At 39.8% G+C, this 24,148-nt stretch overlaps 1 protein-coding gene across 4 annotated transcripts in view; it reads left to right on the top strand.

Annotated features, from left to right (window-relative positions):
• Positions 1-14,451: 14,451 nt before the first annotated feature.
• Positions 14,452-24,148, top strand: part of tpk1 (thiamin pyrophosphokinase 1) — an 89,695-nt gene continuing 79,998 nt past the window's right edge. For 2 of the 4 annotated variants that reach the window (XM_080306453.1, XM_026179390.2), the window contains exons 1-3: positions 14,452-14,693; positions 16,282-16,442; positions 22,483-22,557. In XM_080306453.1, the coding sequence (XP_080162579.1) occupies positions 16,334-16,442; positions 22,483-22,557 (184 nt within the window). In that variant the 5' untranslated portion in view covers positions 14,452-14,693; positions 16,282-16,333. Of the gene's footprint in view, positions 14,694-14,727; positions 15,260-16,281; positions 16,443-22,482; positions 22,558-24,148 lie in introns of those variants that run through there. The other 2 variants (XM_026179388.2, XM_026179389.2) reach the window with 2 other exon arrangements.

Below are 24,148 nucleotides of genomic sequence, written 5' to 3'. Positions count from 1 at the left end.
CTTTTTACACCTGCTGGCTGACTCCCATCATTCTTTTTATTCCAAAAGACTGTTGGAAGAAAAAAAATCTACCTCTACTTCATTAATGCTGGCACAGGCATCTCAGTCTCAGTACCATCTAATCCAAAGCACTGGCAAATTCTTCTCATATTTGTGGGGGGAAAAGGAGCTTTTCTCTAAGAATAACCAAATAAAACAAAAACAAAAAAGAGGTGATGTTTTTAATCACATTGCAGCCACATATCAAGTTTAATAGTAGTTCTAAAATATATTCTTTATCATTAAAGTGAGCAGGGCTGTATAGCTAACGGTGCAGGTGACTGACAGATCAAACCATATCAACCTGAAACCCTGCACAGGGATGCTAGAAGGAAGATTTTAATATTTAACAAGATATCATCTGATATCTGCGCTTTCAATACAACATCAACTAATAAATTGGTTAAAGTGACATTTCTTTCTCCCACAAACAACCATGGATATGCGTCCGTGTGATTAAAACTTGACTTAATCAGATGTTACGTTTACACAAAGTGAACTAGAAATTGAAAAACAAGAGGTACTGCAATAATTCTAAAAGCAGTTACCCTCAAAATTACAGCAGGTCAGGTAATCTCACTAGCTCTGAATTCCTTCTGAATCCATATAAATGACTCTATTTTTGTTATGTCTGATACAGACTGCTGATGCAACCCCCGAAAACTGACTATTAGCCTCCGAGCTAAAGAGTACCTTAGATGGCACAGTGGTAGCTTCATAGCTTTGGGTGCCCAAGGTCATAGTTTTATGTCTGATCCCTGCTAAGTCCTTCTCTTTGACATTGCATCACTATGTCATGGTGCCTCTTTTCAGGAAGATCTTTTCATTATCGCTCTCATAGTTTTTATGTTTAATTATTCTTGTAAGTGTAACATGACTCAAGAGAAGAAAGAGAAAAAAACAAATCCATACCTGTTATAATACTTTAAAACCTACCTTTTATTCACACCTCTCCATAGCTATTGATTTTTCTCCCAGTAGAGGCCATTGTAATTCTTTTGCTGCTGGCACATCGCCTCAGCAGTCAGTCGGTCAGCAATGCAGGCAAGCCTGTCAATCAAGACGATCTGCCAGCCAACGAAGCTTCCCACCTGCAAATCAGTCAATCACCAGCTATGCCATGAGTCTGAAAACCAAGCAGCCATCCGCTCAAACGCTTTCTCGCATCATTGTTTTTCTAATTAATATCATATAGCAGACATTCGACGGCATCTGTTGCACTACAGGAAAGAAAATCCGGTGTGATCTGGTGTGTGTATGTGCGCGTGTGAGAGTGTGTGATGTTGTTCTAAACACCTTCAGAGTGAAGTCATGAAATACGTACTGAAAGGATGCTGAAACAAGTAACTGTAATGCAGCATGGCATTACATTTAACTAAAAATGCCAGTTTTTCCAATTTATTTTCACAACCTGAGAGCAAATAGGAAGAAAAGAAAAACACTTTTGACATATTCCAATAGTAAGTCCAAAAAAAATGTAAATTAAATGTTGTATAAATCCTGAGTGTCCTTAGAATTCCACAGTGGACAACAAAGCAGCTGTTCGTAGCAGCCATATATTTCTCTCTAAGAAAGGACTGCAACATTATACTAACAAGGGCAAAAAGCAACATGCAGGTGAAAAATCAATAGCTGAATATGGGGTTCAACAACATTAACAAAAAATCCATAGGTATTACATTTCCTTTATGTACAGTAGAAAAAAGATGTCAAGATGGGCTGAAAAATAGGTAAGATTTATGTGTCTTATTTGACTTGGACCAAGCTTTAGTTGGAAGCCTCTTGGGAAAATGTTTACTGACAGGGGGAATCATGGTCCTAAAATGATAGTCTTATCATGTTTGGTGCTTCAGTTTCTATTGATTCTCACAGAAAGTGCCCAGATATCACCACTGTGTTACAGTGTCAGAATTCATCCCAGTATTACTATGTTTTCAGCTCCAACAAGACAGCGATAAGCACATGTAATCATGCTGTAAACATTCGAACAGCTAAGAATGTGTTTTAACCCATAAAAACCAGCAGTGACACAACTGTCACCGCTCCTTTACACATGGAAAAAAGTTCCTGTTCAAGTTTTAAAACTGACTCCCCCAAAGATTTCCAAATGCTATTAGACAACTTTAGGCGTAAAATCCAGCAAAATGACATAGTACCAACATCTGCAAAGGCTGATTAGTCTAAATAAGTTTTTTAAAATGTTTTTTTAACTGTTTTACAAAACATCTGTCCAGTGACGTTCCTTCTAATGTAGGAACTGAAAGAGGGCAGTTCATATTATAAGATCAGAAAATAATATGTGAGCCCTAAGGTCTTATTCCACAAGATGTACTGTCTTTAAGAGAGAATGTGAGAATATGTGTAAGTGTAATATGAGAAGTTGGAAGGCAGCCGAGTGAATGAGGGTGTATGTGTGAGTTTTTGCATTTGTGAGATAGAAAGCATACAAGAGAGAAGCGAAAGACCGAGAGCAGAGACTGTGTGTGGTATGTTGTTCTGAGGGATGAAAGGCTTGCCCCAAGAGACTGCAGAGCAGCATACCACACACACACACAGAATGCAGACACTCTCCAGGAAGATTGCTTGTAGGTTAAATCTAGCCCCAACAGCAGCTCTTGAGGGATAATGTATTCCACTCTGTATCTGACAAAAGAAATCTTTTTTCTTCTCTCCTCCCGTTCCTTCCTCCCATTCTTCCATCATTTCTTAATCTCTATTTTTCCCCTCTTATCTGCTACAAAAACATGAATTAAACTAAAAGAAAATTCCAATTTTAGCTCTGAACTTCAGTGTAAAGTTCAGGACAAGCAAAACAACATCACTTCAGCTATCTTGGTTGTGTCCTTTTGCGTCTTTTCTGCATCTTTTCTACCATCTGTTTTATGCTTGACTCTTTAAACTGCCCCGATGCTTGTCTGAAAAAAGCTTATTAGTCTGAATATTGCTAGTTTTCAAATTTACTCCCCCGAGCTTTTCAAACCAGATCTTTTTTTAAAAACCTTGGATATCAACAAATCCAAGAAAATTCCTTGCGTGTTATTTCCTTTGTGCTTTACCCTGTAAATACCTGTTATTACCAGGTTAAGCGTGGACCTCGAACCAGCACAGCCAACTAAAAAGCAAATCTGAATTGCCTCCCCTACCGATGCTGACAAAGCACTGCTGAGGTGAACACACTGAATAAACCCAAGTAATCCTTTGCTCTCTGTAATGATGTCATCAAGAGTCCCGATTTAAGCCAGAGGGTCTTATTGAGTAGAGGAAGAAATAACCTTTATATCCTTTTCAAACAACGGCAGATTAAAAATTTCAGTATGTGGCTCTGTGCATCTTCCAGCTTGCACAAATGCTTTCTCTAGAGTATATGCACATCACCAAAAAGAGGCAAGCAGTTATTTAATGAGTGCATGACGGTGAAATAAATACTTTTTTCTTTTTTTTGCTTTATCATAAATACCATAGACATTGCAGACGTACTTTTTTTCCGAAAAGACAAATGTTCATTGCCTGCATCTTAAACTCTTTAAATTTAGGCTCAAAACACTTTTTTCTCTCTCTGACAGTATATTTAGTTTGCAGCAAAAGCCACATCCAACATACCACTAGTATAATATTTTACCAGCAAGAGGTGGGGTGTAGGTAAATTCGATTTAAGGCTCCATAGAAGTTGAGATTCAAACCGACGTAATCACAGGCACCTCCTACACTTAAACTAGAAAGTCTTCAAATTATACTTTGCTGAGTTTGGAGCTGAAGCTGTGTGTCCACATGCCAATTGAAGATTTAAGCCATAGCTGGAGGACATATTTTATGATGAGAAGTTATTCCATTGCTGTTCTGTCGCAAGTTCTTCCTTGCTGGGATGGCAAGAGGATTTCTCAGGTCCCCGCTCTTTTACCCTGACACTTTCTCCACATAAATTCAGGCAGCGCTAACCAAAAGATTAGAGACCTGAGCTCAGGACCACAAGATTACCCGTTCGAATCCCTGAACAAGCTGTGAAAATCTGGACAGGGAAGAGGAGAAGCATTTCTTTATTCTACCTTGAAAAATGTGTCATTTAAAGAGTCTCCTTGGGCAAGGTACTTGATCCTCATCTGTTCCACTCAGGTTTGAATAGTAAAAGTCTGTTCTGTGTGTATACTTAACACCCTCTTGTATGACTGGGTGGAATGAGTGTGAGTATGCAGCAGAGCAAAGTTTCACACACTGTGAAAACCTTCTATCAGGTAATAAAGCCTTGAAAAAGTAGGATTTTCAGAGTTTCAGCGAACAGACTCAGAGATCTGTCTATCCCGTGCTCTGAAATGTAATCCAGACCTGGAACTGTTGGAAAATCTTTTAATTAACTTTTACTTAAGGTTTCCTGGTGCGCAACTGTGACTGAGGATTTGGTTTTAGGGAAATCAAATGGTTCCATTATGCCACAGAAAATCATCTTGCTTTGGGAACCCAGCTAATAAGAACAGTGTAACCCAGATCCAACCCAGAATAGATACCAATATGAGAGTGAAGAACGCAACATCTCAGTAAACTGAGACAAAAAGTTGATAGGTCAGCGTTTTATTTTATGTGTCTCGCTTTCACACGAGGTCTACATTTCTTTAGTCCTCTCTTTCTTTTGTCTTTTTAGTGATTTTATTGTACATCTACAGTGACTATGTTATGAGATCTGAAAGGGAAGCAACATGTAAGTGTCTTTTTTTTCTCTCTCTCTCAAATACTTGTGAATTTCCCACAGAGCATTAATACAAACGCATACAAATAACAAAAAAGCAGCCTCTCCTGAGATTATAGTGCTTCACTCAGTGTGACAGGAAAGAAATAATGATCTTTTATGCTCCCTTCACCCATGAAAGAGGGCGGAAAAGTTAAGAAAAATAAGAAACTCATCCTCCCTGGAGGACAGAAGCATGGTGTCAGGAGGTTTGTTGTCACAGTTTTGTTTGATTATTTGAATACTTGATAACGAAGATGCCAAAGCGATACACTCCACGGTAATTATCCATCACTCAAGGTTTGACTAAGATGACAAATTTAGTTCAATAGTCATAAGCAGACAGGCAACAGTGAGTAATTTCATGGCTTTGAAAGTAAAAACTTTTTTCCTTTTCCAGGCTGCCGGGGAAATAGAGCCGTCAAAGATGGGCCAAACCATGTGTTGTTGATGAAGTCAATTGTTGCTAATAACCAAATAATGTTGATGGCTAAATTTAACCAGACAGTCAGTGACAAGAAAACATCAGTCAGTGTGTAAAAATAATGGTCCAGCGATGAACCGGGCTTGCATCGCTGCCACCTCCTCCTCCTCCTAGGGTGGACTCTGTGACTCAAACTAGAAGCCCTACAGTTCGTGTCCATGAACACAACTAGATTTAACTTTACGAATATTTAACAAACTGCCATGAGGTTGTATTGCAGATGCATTTTGTGACTGTGTAAATAAAAAAAGGAAAACTAGTCTCCCTAGAGATCAATCAGTTTATTAAATGTCCTCAGAATTTCACGAACTTTGTTGACTCTGTTGGCATTCACTTCAAATGTTGTCATCTAACCTCCAGCTGAGTTTGTGCTGTCAGCAACAATCTCTAATGTCAGGGTATACCCTTTATGTGTATGTTCACCATCCCACAAATGCACCCTCCTACGGGGACACAAACTGTATAGTTTCCCATAATCTTCCTCGATACCTTGCTGTGGTACACTCAGTGCTTTCCAGTGAAATCACTGAGGATTTCTAAAGTGGATCTTTCTCACACTTTTAGACATGACCTCCATCTGAAGTCTGGGCTTATAGTTTGCATTTTGTATTTCTTATTTGTTTTACATGACCATACTAGAGCTCCCGAGTATAAATGCAGTAAAGAACTGCTTAACATCCTCTAATAACTAGTAAATCATCAGAATTCACACAAATCTTTAAATAACTTTATACATTTACATTTATACATGAAAAACAAACAATGTGGTCTTCTTCTTTTCTTCCTGCATGGCAGCTCCATCTTTAGCATCCTTTTCCTAGTATATCCGCTAACCCTTTTCTGCACATGTCCAAACTGTTTCATCCCTGCCTCTCTGACTTTGTCTCCAAACCGCTCAACCTGTCCGTCTAATATACACATTTCAAATCCTGTCCCTCCTGGCACTCCCAAAGAAACCCTTAGATTCTTCAACTCTGCCACCTCCAGCTCAGCCTCCTGTCAATTTGTAACTGCCACTGTCTTCAATTTATAAATTACAGCAGGTCTTGCTACCATGCTGTATACCTTCCTTTTCACTCTTGCTGCTATCCTTCTGTTGGAAATCACCCAACACTTGTCTCCATCCACTCATTTGTGCACTGATCATTGCTTTGGATAGGCGGCCCAAGGTTTTTGAACTCATCCACCTTCATTACCTCTGCTCCTCGCATCTTCATCTTTCCACTTGCCCCCTCTAATTCACTCACATGTAATCTTTCTTGCTTCTACTGACTTTCTTCTTTCCTCCCTCCAACTCTCCAGGGTTTCTGTTACCTTCTCCCTACTCTCAATACAGATCACAGTGTCATCTGCAAATATTGTTCATAGAGATTCCTGCCTGACTTCAATCATTTGCCAGTGCACCAAAAAACATTTCCTATGATTGCTGATGATTGCAACTAGCAGGTTGCCATGGCCACACATAATTTGCATGAAGGATGCTGACTTCTTTGAAAAGACTGTGGAGAATGGCCGTGTTCAAAGTAAAAATTGTGTCTGGTCAACACACATTTTGAAGGATGTAACTTTTACTTTGAAAGAAAACAATCTCCTTTCCCACTGCTAGCAGAGTAGCTGGCAAAAGTCTGCAAACAAGTCAGCATCTTTCATACAGACTACAAGTAGCTGTAGGAATCGGCTAGCAACCAAAGCAATCACGAGGTTTTCAGTCCAGAAATGTATATCTTTTTGTGACCAGTTTCACTGGCAATATTCTTAAGCAACCACTTGGCAAACACTCAGGAAATGCATGATTTGTTCCCTAGAGACCGGTGGTTGCCGACTGCTCTTGATGGCCTAATTTTCTACCTTCACTTACTGAACCCATAAGGTAAGTGGGCATTAGCAGTATAAAAAAAAAATACTGTAGACCTACTTCAATATTTTCGTACCACTTGTGGAGGTTAGTGTTGGTGAGAAATGTGCTCAAGGACAGGTGGTCTTTTCTCCTTAAAAATTGCATTTGTCTGAGGTATCTTTGGATCGGTTTGAAGAGAAGGTTGAAAATTAAGAAGGACAATGCCAGAGCAAGAAGGGTTGTGCAAATAGTCCTTCAGAAGAATGGCAAGAGAGAGACGAGGACAGTTCATTCATTAAACTGATTGATTCATTGTCAGAGTTTAAGTTGGTCTGTGTGTTTAGACAACACAGAACCCAAGAGACTGGGCAGGCAAGAGAGAGAAAGATCAATTGTGCTTTAGAGAAAGAATGAAGTAGGAAGGGGAAAAGAGAAAGCACTACGGACATAAGATAAATAGAGTGTGTGAGGGAAAGTGATATGGGTGGAAGCTTTTGGTGAAATATACAGCAAGAAGACAATGAAACGAGTACACTTTGCATCAACTCAAAAATGCCTGTACAAATGTAAATCACACGGAGGGAAAAAACAGTTTAACCAGATTAATCAAGCAAAATGCAAACACACACACAGAAAATGCCACAAATCCACAATGTTAGAGGAAGCAGCACTGGCAATGAAATGTAGAAATGTTGGACCTTGTCTCGGTATATATTATACATGAATTCATTTCACAACCTGCAAAAGTATTCTCCCTGTGACAGTATAATTTTAAGTGTAAAAAATATATCTTCACCCTTAGGCAAGCTGAGACCATCTCTTTGAGCACAGCCCCAGACCTAAACACTCATCCTTATCGTGTGCATCACCCAAGGGGGCAACTTGGCCTAGCAACAGAAAATTCAATAGAAGATTTTGGTCTTTTTACATGGAGAACACAGTACATGTGCCTGATGACGCCTACAAAGTTTACCTCCAGCCTATCACACTAAGCACTGAGCAAGTACAAATACATGTAACCTGTAGGCAGTCAAGCTACACAGTTAAACTGTGCAACACTTTTCAGCTATTTTCTGAAATTACAGCCATGTGCAGGTTTTTTGACCTCCGAAGGAGAGCTGGTGCCCTCCTGCCACTGGTGGTCCATGCAAGGTGTTTAACTTATGACATATTGACAAACATTAACTTTACTTTCAGTAAATGGGGAAAATAATAAAGAAATGTCAATATTAGATATTTTGTATGTGTAGCAATTTTGACACAGTACTAAAAGGTGTTTGTTGCAAATACAGGTTATGCTATGAACTTTTCATCAACACCAATGTGCCTTCACGACCCTAACACATGCTGTGGAGAAACCCTGTCCTCGGCATCTGTCTAAAATAACCCATACACTCAGAGTTTGCCTCCATTACCCTGTGCCAAACCCCAGTTTCAACTGGTATTTGCACTGCAGGGAAATTAGAAATCTCCTCCCCCGTGGCATCGCCAGGCACCATCTGCATCATTTCTCACAGCACCTGGCAAAGCCCTCAGAAGCTCCCCTGTGAGCACCTCCAGAAGTTTCTGGGAGGTCAGTCCAAACGTGGTCATCTCTGTTTTTTGTTTGTTTTCTAACCCTTAGGCGACAGATGATGTGCTCTGACTGTGATACCGACCTTTGCAGAAGTCTGTCTCAGTCTGTATAAGTGAAAATATAAATTTTTCAGATGATAGACTTCTACTGCCCTTTTCCTCTTTAAACCTCACTGTACATATTACACCACGAGCTAATGTATACCTCGGTGGGTACCAGCCCCTCAGGGCAGATGTGTAGAATCAGAGGCATGAGTTATTAATAACTCAGGGCGGTCATTTTTGGCTTTACATGTGGAAAAGAAAATGTCCACACTCAGACGTCAGTCCCAGTACTCACTAAGAGCACACATATTGGCTTGCTCAAAACATGTGAGTTTATAGCTGCTGGAATGATGCCACCTCATGCTTGGTCTTTATCCGTGCTGCTTCTGAACAGGCAGGTGAGAGACACCAGCCCTTAGGCAATGATATTGTGACAAAAAAGGGGGAAAAAAGTCCTCCCCTGGATATATGAGAGGAAGCCTCTGTGGGATTAAGTACAGCAAGGTGATGCCAGAGGGAAGAAGCTGCCAAGTAGTCGATAATACCCACCCTGCCCATGTAAGAGCAGCCAGTCACCTGTAATATGCCCTCCTTGTTCTCAGTGACCCATTCCTCAGAGCTCGGGTGTACCTCAAGTAATTTAGACTCAGTCTTTTTCCACTAGGGGATATTTATTAGCTTTAGGAGAGTAATTCATCCAAGAGAGATGCAGTGAACTGTGTTGTTTTTTCACCTTTGTTGACCATGGCATCAGATTCCACAATAGGCACAAGCGGAAGAAAAAGTCTGTCCTGCATCACTCTCCTATCTTGTTCATTTCTAACAAAAAAAAATGGGTCATCATAATTGGCAGATAAAGATGAAATATGGCCTACTTAGCCCTAATTCAGATGCACATTTCTCCTACCACTTCATCAACAGTAGCCAGTATGTGAGGAGTTGACCCCAAACTGAGCAAAGCTGTAATATCCCTTGAGTAACCCGAACTTTCTTGTTTGAGTTGTTATCTGCCATAAAAAAGAAATCATTATAGGTGAAGTAAAATGTCGCACGAGTACAAAACCCCACAGCAAGACAGAAAAGGAGCAGATAGGCACAATGAAGGGAAGTAAAGCTGAAAGCAAAGGAAGAGACAAAAGAGAGCCGGCAAAGGAAAAAGGCAGCTGGGATATGAGGTTAAGACAGATAAAAAGGAATAAAAGAGAGACAAAGAGAAAGCATATTACTGAAGAAAAAAGAACAAGCGAAAGAAAAATGACAGAAAGAAGTAAAGGTAATGATAGGGAATATTAAAGGAAGAGAGAGTGCCTGCAAGGGGGAGAGAGTCTGGATTTGCATGTCAGTTAGTGTCTCTCCTTTTCAGTTTCATTATCTGCTAGAATAACAGGTGTTTTCTGCCGAGGGGCAAAGGGGCATTATTATGACCCATGTATCCACTGATAAGAGATATTAAATTGAACTAAAGACAAACACAGTCTCTTCAGCATGATGTGACCTCGAGGAGAAAATGAAATCAGAAAGTCCACAGCAGTTCCTCACCATAATATCTGAAAGCAGGTAATAATTTGAGAAAAGAATGACAGAGCATGCTTGTTTCTGCTTCGGCAGCCATCACGGGCGTTTTACAACCAAACGTTGCCTCGCTCGGTTTTGCAGGTGAGAAACTGTCAACAGCGCTCTTTGCCGGATAGTTGGAAGAAAACCAATATCTTGTAAAAAGAAACGTGATGATTAAAATGCATGTGACACAAGATTTTGATATTCGCCTGCCTTGCAAAGTAGCAGAAAGAAAATCACAGGGATTCTTAGAAAAGGTGTTTTTTTTCTGAGGTTACATGATGTGCCAGCTGTGAGCTTCATGCTGTAAATGAATCAGTTATATCTTCATCTACAGCTAAAGGACTCTGTGATGTCACATGTCAACATATAGAAAACTACAGATTACTTAATCTGCATCCTTCTCCTGTTTCCTACCCCTCCCCAGAAATGGTGTAACATTTTGCTAAATTCATTCAGAAATCATTCATGTAATTTAAGTAAATAAATAAGATGTCCTCACATTTGATAATAATGATACTCAGAGGAGTTCATTGTTGACTCAATCACTATAAAGGTCCAAAACATGTTCAGATAATCAGCCCTCCACCAGCCTGCTTGACACTTGGCACATGGTGTTTATGCTGATATGAAGTTTTTGGTCTCTAAGTGTGGGACTGTGCATTACATCCAAACATCTCCACTATATGGTCTCATTTGTCCAAAAGACATTGCTCCACGAGTCTTGTGGTTTGTTCGGATGCAAATTTGCCATCTTCCTTTAGAGCGAAGAGGCTTCTTGGCAACAGTCCCAAAAACACCATACTTGTTCAGTCTTTTCCTAATTTTACTGTCATGAACTTTAACATTTAACACGCTAACTGAGGCCTTTAGAGAGTGAAATGTAGCTCTTGGGTTTTTTTACTAATTCTCTGAGCATTGCTCAGAGAAAAGTCTGACTTTGGTGTGAATGTGCTGGGGCATCCACTCCTGAGAAGATTAGCAACTGTCTTGAATGTTTTCCATTTGCGAATAAACTTTCCTACTATAGAATGATGAACTTCAAATGTGTGGAAATGGTCTTATAACACTCCCCAGACTGATGGAGAGTAACAATCGCTTCTCTACGATCTGTCTTTCCTCCTAAACACATTCAAACAAGCAATATAGTTAATCTGCGATTGTATTAACCTAACTTCAAGATCTGTGAAGGACTGGGTTATTATTATTTTTGAGTGATGTTTTGATGTGTAAAATCTCAGAATAGCAGGGACATCGGTCGGGAGCTGCATGTGAAATCTGTCTTACTCAAGTCATTCTCTTAAGTATTGAAAATTGGTTGCCATCATGCCAAGAGCTAAATAACCCTCTGGGACAAGTAAGAGATTTCAAAAGATATTTTTCTACAATAAAAAAAAAAAGATCTACAAGAGCTCTCAATTTTAAGCAAATGCCAATTTGCCAAAGGATGGCTGTCCCAGCAAATTAACTCAAAGAGCTTCCTGTCAGACGCAACATAATTCTCCAAGAAACCCAAATTTTCATTACAGGTCAGTTGTGCAGCTGTAGCCATTAAACTACTGGGGAATGGTAAATGGCCTGTATTTGTATAGCGCCTTACTAGTCCCTAAGGACCCCAAAGCGCTTTACACATCCAGTCATCCACCCATTCACACACTGGTGATGGCAAGCTACATTGTAGCCACAGCCACCCTGGGGCGAACTGACAGAGGCGAGGCTGCCAGACACTGGCGCCACCAGGCCCTCTGACCACCACCAGTAGGCAACAGGTGAAGTGTCTTGCCCAAGGACACAGCGGCCGAGACTGTCCAAGTCGGGGCTTGAACCGGCAACCTTCCGATTACAAGGCGAACTCCCAACTCTTGAGCCACGATCGCCCAATGCAGTTAGCTTGCTAATGAACAAAAGCAGGGTCTTTGGAATAATGTGCTCTAAACAGTGTGTTTAGCCACACTAACAACAGAAAAGTGTGTTGCAAGCCAAATATAGCTTACACCAACTGTTAAGCATGGTGGTGGAAATTTTATGTTTCAGGGTTGCATTACTGCCTCGGGGACTGGGCAGCTTGCTGTTATTGGCTCAATAAGGAATTTTTCATTGTATCAAAAAGTGTCTGAAGATAATGTGAGGCCATCTGTCCAAGAGCTGATGCTGAGCTGGAAGGAGACCTTTTCAGCAGAATAATGATCCTACAAGCGTTGGCACATTTACCAAGGAATGCTTCAAAAAGAAGAAATTGAGGGTTACAGAATGGACTGGTCGAAATCTAGATTAAAAATCGTATTAAATATTGTATATGAAACAAGACGTGCAAAGAAACCAAGAGATAAAATAATGAGGGTACTCAGAAGAATAGATCTGTTCATATTTCTGTTGTATAAATTATAGATGGAGCTAATTTTCTTTGTGCTTTTTAAATATGTCGTTTTAAACTGTAGTCACTGACTGGTGTGTTTGCTCATTTAAAAATGTTTCATGAATTTTCTTACAATGCAGGTGGAGCTTCTCAATATATATGTACAATACAAAGGAGGCCATTGCATTAAACGTTTCTTCCAAATCCAGAAAAAAACAGATTTATTTGCCATCACTGGAAATCCTGAGATTGGCAGTCAACTCTGAAATAAACTTTAAAGAATGCAATCCCTGCCTTCTTTACAACCTGAGCTAAGAGTGCCGGGTTGGTGACATGCTGAGTTTCTAATGACTGACAGAAAAGTTGTCAGTGTAGCGTCAGTTGTTAAATATTCAGCGTCCATCAATCACCTGTTTCATTATAGCCGCACACCTCAACTGCTCATGAGAAAGTGGCTCCATTGTCATCTTTATCTAGTTCACCACTGACCCACTTTTTGTTACTACCTACAAATAGTCAAGCTTAAAAAAATATCAGGGAATTCTAAGCAGTGAAAGTGTTTCAGAGGGGGAAGTGTAGGGTAAAAAAAAAGTTTAAACAGGAAAAAAAAATGCTAAACGAGGAAGGAAGGGAAATAGTAGTAAATATTGGAAAGACTGATGTCCAAGAACGAGGCGGATTGGTTGGATGGATGCACTGTGAAAGAGAAATCTGATCAAACATTCAGTGGGTGTAGGCTTGTAAAAGAAATCCTTTCCAATGAAGAATGCACTGAGCCAGGAATTTATTCATAGATGCATTTATAATGCATGCCCACAGAATGAATGACTTCCCGTAGCACATGTGTGCACGTGCGTGTGACTTACACATACATGTTTGTGCAAAACTGCGAGTGTGTACATTGCATGTGCGGTGTGTCAGGGAGACAGAACAACTGCTGATTGATGAGACAACGTTTGTTTTAACGAGCCTCTGGAGTGGCTTCACCTTGAGAAAGATTTGGTTGCTCACTTTACAGTGCTTCTACTGCTGTCTGGAGATATCTGAGGCATACACCATCAGTCTATTGCTCGCATTCGTGTGTGTATGTGTGCTTGTTTTGTGTGTTTACCTTTCTGTGTTTTGCTTGTGCATTTTTCTTTTTGTATAGCAAGTGTGAGATTTGGTGCCCCTGTCTACGAGAACAGCAGAGGGAAAGCTAAGTGATAGGGTGTGGGTGTAACTGGTTGCTATAAATTAATGTTGAAGCATTATTTCAATTATCCTGACCTACTTAACCACTAAACCAATAAATCTACATGTCTAAGAAACCTTAACAGCCAGAAAAACAACCGAAAAAACAGAAATGTTTTATCATATCTTGCTATACATCTCATACAGACATGAGAACTGATGTAGATGTTTCATATTTTCAAAATCATTCATGTCTACCTTTGAATGGCAGCATGATAAAGACACTGGGATACGGGTTAATCCACCACAATTCTGTACTTTCTTAAAGCAGGACTACACCTGCTAAATCAATGAAGCATGTAAATGTCAGACTATTAATGCTTCATTAAACTAAAGCACGGGTCGTTGACAATAGTGCAGATTTGCTTCAGGGGTCCCCGACATTTTAACATTTTTAAATTTTACATATAACGCCACATGTAAACACAATATGACAGCACAGCAAGCTTTTGAATGTGATTTGTTTTGCCATCTTTAATGAAAAACACAGCTGTTCTGTTGCGTAGTTATTAAATTTGACATCTTTTCGCTGTCCTTATAGCATGGATAGTGCAGGTAAACTTAAAGGAGAGAGAACAGCAGTTATTTCCTCTTATATAGTAAAAAAAAATGAAAAAAGAAATAAATCAAACTGTCAGGTTAAATTATTTATAATTGTTCAGGTTTCCTTAAGAAACCCTGGGACTACCTTGGAGAATTCCCATTTGAGAGCACAAAGAAGCGCCATTTCCACGCTTGGCCTCTAGGGGTCACCATAACAATCACGAGCCGCTGTTCATTCCCCTCTCTGCACGCATCCTTCCCTCTCGTTGACTGTTTACTCCATCAATGGCGGAAGCGGATTAAGTCTGTGAGTGTATAAAGGATTTCTTTTAAAGTAAAGCACTGATAGCTTCACAGTGTGAAGTCAGAGTGTTTATGTGTCGCTTTTGTTGAAGTCGGACTGTTGTGTCTGTGACGGGAGGACTTCTCTTCGTCACGTGTTGCACGTGAAGTGGGAGAAATGCTTGTGGAAATGAATGAACGATCTTTAGGTCGAGCACTTAAGAGAAGGGCTGTGTTAATATGTGACAAGAGCTAATTTTCTTTGTCGGTTAGTATTAAAGAGGTAACGAGACGATGCAATGTACTTTCATTGAGTCCAGAGTGTGTATGGAGTATTAAAGAGAGAGAGAAATGAGGGAGAAAGACAGGAAAACTGCCCACTATTAAACAATAAATCCATTTTAGAAAGAGAAAATAAAAAACTGCCTGCACTATATCTTTGAGAGTCCACCGTGAGGGGAGGGTCTGATCGTTATCGAGGGCTAGCTGTTAAAGGTTCAGCTGAGTTCAGAGTACTATAATGATCATTAAACCCTGCTGCACTTGGTTTTCTTTCGTAGTTTGCTCTGCTTTGGTTGCTAAAGCTGGAAGGTGAGCAGATCCAGGTGAAGTATACATTTGTTTTAGTGCTGTCATCAGCTGGTTCGTGAGGTTTTAGGCGTATTTAGCCTTTTTGGTCGTTTATATGCCCTGGTTATCTACAGGGTTGTTGCTTTCTTTTTTCATATAAAGTACAGTTTACAGAGTCACAGCTTTTAATTTTCCTTTAATGAATCTGTCATATATTATGACCTTAAAACATTCCAACCTGCCCAAAAGATATTCAGTTTGCTGTCACATCAGATATGCAAGAGCCACACATTTGAGAAAAAGGGTTGGGTGTTAAGATTTCTGTTAATAGATTAGTCAATCATTAACTACCTGGGCTCCATTTTTAACTTTAGTTCCTCTCTAGTATACAGATGGTGTTATATTTTTCACAGGTATTGTGTTTGATTCATTGATTAATTTAATCAGCAAGAAAATTTAAAAAAAATCATCACATCAGTTTGTCATTGTTGTTAAACCAGAAGATTATTGACATGAACAAGAAGACTGAGGCAAATTTGCTGACAATTTTGACAGTAGGTTTTTACATTTTCAGCCAAGTCCACATGACCCATCAGTCAAAGAAGACAGATATATTAGCAAAGAAAAATAGTTATTAGTTGCAACCCTGTTGTGTCGGTATTGTGTCTTGAAACATGCGTGTAAACCTTGAAGTTGCATAGCTTGTGGTGGTCAGAGGGCCCGGTGGCGCCAGTGTCCGGCAGCCTCGCCTCTGTCAGTGCGCCCCAGGGCAGCTGTGGCTACAATGTAGCTAGCCATCGCCAGTGTGTGAATGTGTGTGTGAATGGGTGAATGACTGAATGTAGTGTGAAGCGCTTTGGGGTCCTTAGGGACTAGAAAAGCGCTACACAAATGCAGGCCATTTACCATTTTACAAATGCAGCTTCCATGTGGATGTTTGTATTTTTAATCAGTTTTCTTGTTTTAGGGAGAATTAATAGTTCAGTACAAGCCCGGTCAGAGGTAGACATTTAAATGACTTTCTTTCTTTGTCGGCTTACAAGCAAAGAATAAAAGTAGAAAACAGACGGACAAAAGGAAGAATAGCAGCAACATATGCCCTGTTCTCCTCAAGTCCAAGTGAGTCGACTGATTGAAGACAGGCTGCTGTGGATCCTAGCCATGGATGAAAAGATGACACCTTTGGACTGCCTGCTGCCCTCAGGTACTGCCTTTCAAACTCACATTCCCTCACCAGAAAAACACATGCACACAATCAATCAAATCTGAAGGTTCATGCACAGATGCATATGTCTTCTTTTTTTCAGTTGTTGTTGTTTTGTCATACACAAACTATACTCTTGCGTGGGGCACCCACCCACACACAGACGATCTCAATGCATCTGATCAAAATTCACGCTTACTCGCATCACTGTCACACTTGTCTTCCTCCCTCTGCTTCTCCCACTCACTCCGACACACGGTCTTTGGGGAATTAGAACTCAAAAACAAATCACTTGCACTTTCATGACAACAGTGTACATATGTATGAGACATGCCTTCCCTTCTCTTTTGCTGAAAGGGGTTTTTGATGTTTTTGCTTTAAAGGGGTGGTTTAATTAAGTTTGATCTTTCTAAAATCTAATCATCTTTTTTGCGTCTGAATGAAATGCCTGACATCACATAAATTCTCCTTGTTCCAACAAAACATTTTAGATCCATATTAAATGTGTCTAAGTTCAGTACATAGCACATTTATTATCTCATTTCCAAAGGCAAGCTAACACGTTACAATAGAATTCATTACCCTAACGATAATCTGACATGTCCTGTACCCAGTGATGCTCCTAAAAAAGAAACTCTCCAGATGGCTGGCTGCCCTACAGACCTGAGAAGGAAGCTGGTTATATCTGCCTTTAGCCACTGCTCTCAGGTCAAGGTTTATGTGAGCTCTCTGGTGGTATGAGCTTCGAGGAAGGAAAGCTGATGTGAGCCGAAGGGCAGGTTATTACCAGACCTGTAAAGGTCAACGGGATCGTACAACAGTTTGGCCTGTAGAACAGACAGCAGACACTTGTACTTTCCTCAGGCTCGAGTTACATTTATTAGTTCCATGTAATTCCTGACAACTGTACTCATTTTATTAGCTAAAATCTAATGCAGTCAGCTGCAACAGCTCTTCTGTGAATTCCACTATTAATACCGTGCTTTGACCTAACCAGGAACACAAAGTAGAATAATCCACCTTACTGACCACATGAACAGAAATGGAAAAGAAGCTTTGCAAAAGTTGGGTACTGTGCAAAAGTCTCGAGGGTTCCCCTCATTTCTTCATGTTTTGCATCCAAGGAGCCAGCCATTTTTTTTTACCTACCTAAAGAATGAATCAGTGTTGTGTCTACACATAACACACACATTTGTTTCCATTTGTTTAGTTCAGTCCATGAAAAATGCCAAAGATAACTCAGTTTGACAGACATAAAATAATATTTTTGCCTTAACAAGGTGAATTCCAAAAAGCTATTAAACATAAACTTGGCATATTACAGCATGGTGTGCGGTTTGCTCTTAAAAAGTTTAAGGAAACTGAACAACTGAAAGCCAAAATTAAGAATTGTCATGGCTCTGTCATGGTTTGAGCTGCCTTTCATTCAGTAGTGTTTAAGATCTTGTCGAAACTGATGGAAATAGGGATGTACAGTCAGATAACATACAATACCCAATGGAAAATATGTTATGTAGAAGCCGGGACCTCAAAATTATTGGAGCAGTGTGGGATCACCTTGACAGAGCAGAATAAAAGCCTTTTGAAACGACCTTCAAGAAGCCGGGAGAAAGATTCACGAAGACTACTTAAAGAAGAAAGCTTGCCTAAGAGAGTTCAGGCTGTTTTGAAGAATAAAAGTCATCATGGCAAATATCAACTTTCAAGTTAGTTTGAGTTGTATTCACCTTATACTGTGTTTCGATAAATGTTTGCTGCATCTGTTTCAGTGAACCACGGATTACTTTATAAAGCAACGTATAACATAATGGAGTAGAAGAGTATATTTCGGGTCATTGGTGGTGAGTTAATACATTTTATGAAAATTTGACCCAGGTTAGAAATATTATTCTTCCACAGAAAGATATGAAAGATATGATAAAATGTTATATCCACGGTATGCTGAGCACTGTCTGAGGTCTGGCTTTTCTCATTCTTTCTGGATTCCTTGGCATCTAACTATCACAGGCACACACTGTGTGTAGTTTTACTGATAAGATGAATCTGAGGTCTGAGTCCTAGAAAAATCGTCCTTTTAATCAGTCTTGGTGCTCTGTGGCATTTGTTGCATTCTTGGAGTCATTTCTTGAAATGTTGTCTTTTTTTTTTTTTAACCACTCTACTCCAACCTGCTACTGTTTGGATAGCTATACTGCTGGTCTCTCTTCTTGTGTATGCCTCACAGTTCATAGAGTGGAATGTAAAAAATGCATTACCAAATAAGAACGTGGACTAAGAAAAACAAGCTGGGATGTCAAGAACTGTTTTCAAAAAAGCGCTACTGGGTTTATTTTGTATGAACGTGAAATTCTTAGCAATAAGGTAAGAAACAGAAGGAAATGAAGGTTTAACTGAACATGGGAACATTTTGGGAACAGTTTGCTATAAATGAGTTGATATTAATTGAATAAAGCAACAACAACAACAACAAAAACCTGTTTGCTTGCCTCTGTTCATCAGTTACTGTGTTGGCTCTAGGCTGAGCATTTATTAATGCTAATGTTACGATTAAGCTGCATGCTTATAGTTTGTCTCGCAGTTATATTGAGAGTGGGCTAAATATAGGGATTTAAATCAGATCATAAAATATAATCACAATCTCAAGCTTGTACTCAATTGAGCTAAAGTAATTAGTAAGTTAACTTTAATTGACTTGCGTATGACTGAAAACAACAATTATGATATTTACAGAAGTTGTTTTAAAAGTGTCTTATGATAAAGAGCTGTGCACTCACAAGCCACTTCATTAGGTACACCTCACTAGTACCAGATTGGACCCCCGTTTGGATTCAGAAATGCTTTAATTTTTCAGATTTGTCATCCATGATGTCAATCTCCCGTTCCACCACATCCCTTCGGTGCTCTATTCGACTGAGATCTGATGATTGTGGAGGCCATTTGAGTAGAGTTGAGTTTTGTGACAGGATGTCTTATTCTGTTGGAAGCATCCATCAGAAGATTGGTATACACTGGTTATTAAGGGATGGACTTGGTTGGCAACAATACGAGTCTGTGGTGTTTAAACAATGTTCGCTTGATACTAAGTAGTGATCAGGCGTCTCATCAGACCCAGACCAGGCAGTGTTTTTATGAACTTCTACTGTCTAAACTCCCTTCAGTCACATTTCTTCTTCATTCTGATGTTCAGTTTGAACTTCAGCAGGTCATCTCGAATGCCTGACTTGATTAGCTGATTCGATATTCATGTTAAGAAGCTAATATAGTGGGCAATGAGTGCATATTCGCAGCTTTCTGCCTTTCAGCACGTACTCGCTGTTTCTCTCCATTAAACTGACCCAGTTTGTAGTTTTGCCATTGACATACGAAATAAATAATTTGAAGGCACTCTTTCAACTTGCGATGGTCTCCAATGAATTATCTAGCATATTTGATCAAAATATTTATTACATTAAAGCACATTTGAGTCACATCTCATTTATTGTTGTCTAAAGCACTACAATCATCTTGTTCAACTGCAGAGGCGTACTTTTGCTGCATGCTTGTGTGCACAGGGTATGTTTGTATATACTTGACATTCTCACACACGTGCATTATTTGTGCAACGCAGGAAGACGGAACTGCTGTTGATTTTCTATTTGTGTACAGCTTGAAAATCAGTACCACACGGAGACCGACATCAGTCAAGAGACACTCACTCATGTCAGGAAGCTATCAGCAGTTTTGAAGCATTCATTGAAACAAATGTTTACTCAAGCATGTTAGATAAGCGTTACAGGCTGCAATGTTGCATTTGCTCACTGTACAAATCCAAGATTTAGGCTAGAGATTTCTCTGGGTGTGCAAATAATCCGCAGAATGATGCAGAAGCAACAAATCACATACACCCCCGGTGTTATAATTTTGTGGATAAATTTGTCACTTGCTATTAAAGGTGAAAGATGTGCCTGAGATTCCCAGCATCATACATTTTTTTTATTTATTTATTTATTTTTTACCCAAGTGCACAGTATAGCGATACACTTTTAGGATATATTTATATGGCTTCCTTAGTTTAATCTCTTGGAGGAAATGCTTATCTAGACTCTCTGAGGAGGATATAAGAACAGCCCCTGGATGTCTGCATTTTAAAATCCCTAGTGTGCACAGTTAGCCTTTTAAATTTCATCATTTTAATTATAAATACTTATTTCTGGAATATCTTTGTGCTAGCTTATGTGTTTTGGATACTCTGTACGTGTGCGCGCGCGTGTGCACGCGTGTTTGTAGTATTTATGCTGTCTGGCACTTTTAAGAGAATCCCAAGGTGACATTTCTTTGAAACGGAGTGCAGGAAAGGCCACGCGCCTCCTCTTGTGTGTGTCTGTTTGTGTGTGGGGGGTGGGGTGGGAAGGTGAGTGTTTGTGTGTCGAAGGGTTATCTGAAAAGTCACGGCTGGTTGAGTTTGCCTTTTGTTCTCTGTACACCTCCAGCCAATTAAGAGACAAGACTGACAAATCTTCTCCTCCTCTTTCTCCCCCTCACCTACCCCCGCCCGTGCATCGTCCTCTCTTTCCCCCCTCCTTTGTGTCGCCTCTTTATCTTCTCTTCCTTTCCTCGACTTTTTACCATAGCCGGCTGGGGTTTGGATTTTGGATTGGAAATGACCTTCTAGTGATGTGAACTTTTTAACAACATCAAGCCCACTGCTGCAACAAAGTCACAAACCCAAAGGACGTTTTATTTCTCCACACTTTCTCAGCCAAGCCTAAATGCACTTTTTACACCTGAGGGTCCAAAATCCCCCCCAAAAAAGAGCTTTTTTTTCCCCAGGTGATGCACATTTTGCTGTGAGAAATTGATGATGAAACCTGAAGTGTATATATATATTTTTTCTTTCTATGCTTTTGCACTTTTTCCTCCATACTGGGGAAACTGGGAGGGATACAGGCTTTACTGGATATTTCTTGTTTTACAGTTATGGAATTTACATAAATTCGCTTTAGGAGAGAGTAATCACAAGGTGGTGTTTCAAGTTGCAGATAGCATTTTGGCTTTGTTATAAAAGAAAGCCTTAAACATTGATGGGAAAGCATTTATAAGAGCAGACATGAGAGCGAAAGATAAATGAGCATGAAAAGTGCGATGGTGAGGAGAAGAAAGGTTGTGCTTTAGTCTTTGGTCCATTAAAGCTTTTCTAGCAGCTCTGTTTTTACTTTGTCAATGAATGTTTCCATTTTTTCCCCATTTCCTGCAGATAGATAAATGACAATTCTAAAGTATTAGTCAGGGGATCTGCATTAGCAGCAGAGCAAAGAAAAGCTAAAAGCGAGATTGATGGGAGCTTCAGGGAAGAAATGGGTTTATGAAAAGCAACACCACGAGAGAGACTTTAACAAAGAAACGTAGAGGTACACTGATAAGAAAGAGAGATGAGGATGACAGAAAAGGTTTAGCTTTGTTTTCATGCATGATATGCAACTAAGGTTAAAGATTTTAAATGGCAAAAAATGAAATGCGTGCAAGTGTGGGTACTGATTTTCTTTATTTTTCTTTAACAAATGGTAGGTATCCAGACATTGATTGTGACCCTGATTAAAGAGATTAAAGGCAGTATAATCAAGGGAAATCACTGTCTGAGCTGGATGCACACTGTCCGTAGTGGTGTTAGGTTTTGTTATCTTCTGCTGTTGCAAACAAACCCTTTGCAGCTTAATTGGATCGAGTGGGAACCAATTTTGATCTCTCAAGAAACCAAGACTTGCTTGAAATGAATTCATTTTTTAATCTTCTCTCTTATTTTCTTCTTTCCTTTGTGGAGCCTTATAATAACCTTGTTATTGCTGCTTTATTATTATTATTATTTTTAAATATATTCAATGCCACAAACAGTAGTCTCCAGTCTGGATTTAAAGGTATTAATTTGAACATGCAAGTAATGACATGTTCTAGCGTTGCCATTTTGCTACGTGTTACTGATTGTGCTCCATCAGTCGTCTGTGTTTTCTATCCGATTGTTTATTATTTACACATTTCCCCTTTTCCTTGTGTCTGTTCTTTTCAGGCAAACAGAGGATCTGTCTGATCATACTGAACCAGCCGCTGGATAAGGACCACCTACATATCCTCTGGAGTAAAGGTACATTTCTCACACATCACAAATATAGATCAGACAACAGACAAGCCCCTTTTACAGCACTTATATCACATTTGCATTGATTTGCACCGAACATGTATTCCCCAGTTGTTTTTTGTCATACTGTGCTCTCTAGTCTGTGTAGCCTTCACTCTGCCATGTCACTTCCCCACTCTCTGCCTTTTCCTTTCTGCTTTCTGCATTGGTACCATTTTATTTATTTTTTTGATTACTTCTTTAGCTGAATTAGTTAAACAGTTATTACAATCACAACAAAATTTGTTTTTAAAAAAAGGGCATTTCCATTATGAATGAACTGGTGGACAGTAAATTATTCAAAAATAAATTTAACTATTGTTAATTTCAGTAATGGAATTTCTGGCAGTAATTATGTCTGATAGTAAGGAGCACGGATACAGGCAAGGGATGTCACTTGTAACCCAGTTGTGAGTGTTGATTTGTGTCTGACTGCTTTTCTGTTCCGTTCTCTCCTCTCTTTGTCACTGTCTGTTTGCATGAGAGTGGGGCTGTGCTCTTCAGACACACAGAGGGTAACTTGAGAGCAGAAAAGCAATACAGACTTTAGTGCAAAACTTAGTTGAGCTGAAGACTATTATGCTCACTATCGCTAAGTAATACAATGGCTGTCATTTCTTAAATACCTGTGATCAAACAAGAACATATGCACATCAGCCACAACACCTGCCTAACCTTGTGAAGGTGTCTAGCTTGGTCTGGTGGAGCCCTCACATTTGGTGGCTGGTTTGATAGTGCCTTGGATTCTGGCATGGATGTTTGTCTGGCGCTCCATGCAGGATCTTGCATGAGGTTTGATCAAGTGAGGTTGATTTAAGAGAAAGGTGGTGGATCAGCCCAAAACTACACAGGCCAAGCTTGTTAATGACCTGAAAGCAGTTGGGACCAGAGTCACCAAGAACATTACTGATGATACACTATGCTAATGGTTTGAAACTTACAGTGCCTGCAAGTCCCCCCTGCTCAAGAAGCCTTTGGAGCACTAGAAATGCCAAGTATGACCCAAAGAGCACCATCCCCAAAGTCAAGCATGGAGGAGGAAACACTATGCATCTGGGCTTTTGGCTTAATTGGATCGAGTGACCAATGGATAAAAACATCTTTTCCTCAGCCAGAAAATGAATGTTGTAATTTACAGCATAACCGGAATCCCATTTTAACTGCATGCTCCAACCTTCTACGTAACCTGAAGTGCACCTGCGATAAAATGTAACTACATGTCAGGTCAACGGATACCTTGTCTTGAATGGGGTGGAAGATTGCAGTGTGGGGATGGCAGCAGTTTCTCGTTACTATGCAAGTCTGGATGTATATTTCCCTTAGAAGTCTAAATCAAGCTTTACAATGACCCAAAAGCAATTCCTTTGTTGCCAAGCCAGCAAAGGAGTGACTAAAGAAGAAGTGCAATTAGATCATAGAGTGGCCTAGCCAGTCTCGAGACATCAGTCCTATAGAAAACCTGTGGAGATACCAGGATCTTCAAATTGCCAAGCAGCAGCCAAGAAACCTAAAAGATTTAGAGAAATTCTGCAAAGTGCCTAAATCCATCGTGAGATTG

This window comes from Astatotilapia calliptera, chromosome 9, assembly GCF_964374335.1.
Source record: "Astatotilapia calliptera chromosome 9, fAstCal68.1, whole genome shotgun sequence".
NCBI classification, from domain to species: Eukaryota; Metazoa; Chordata; class Actinopteri; order Cichliformes; family Cichlidae; genus Astatotilapia; species Astatotilapia calliptera.
The sequence above is the reverse complement of the archived record's forward strand: the minus strand, read 5'-3'. Positions and strand labels throughout refer to the sequence as shown.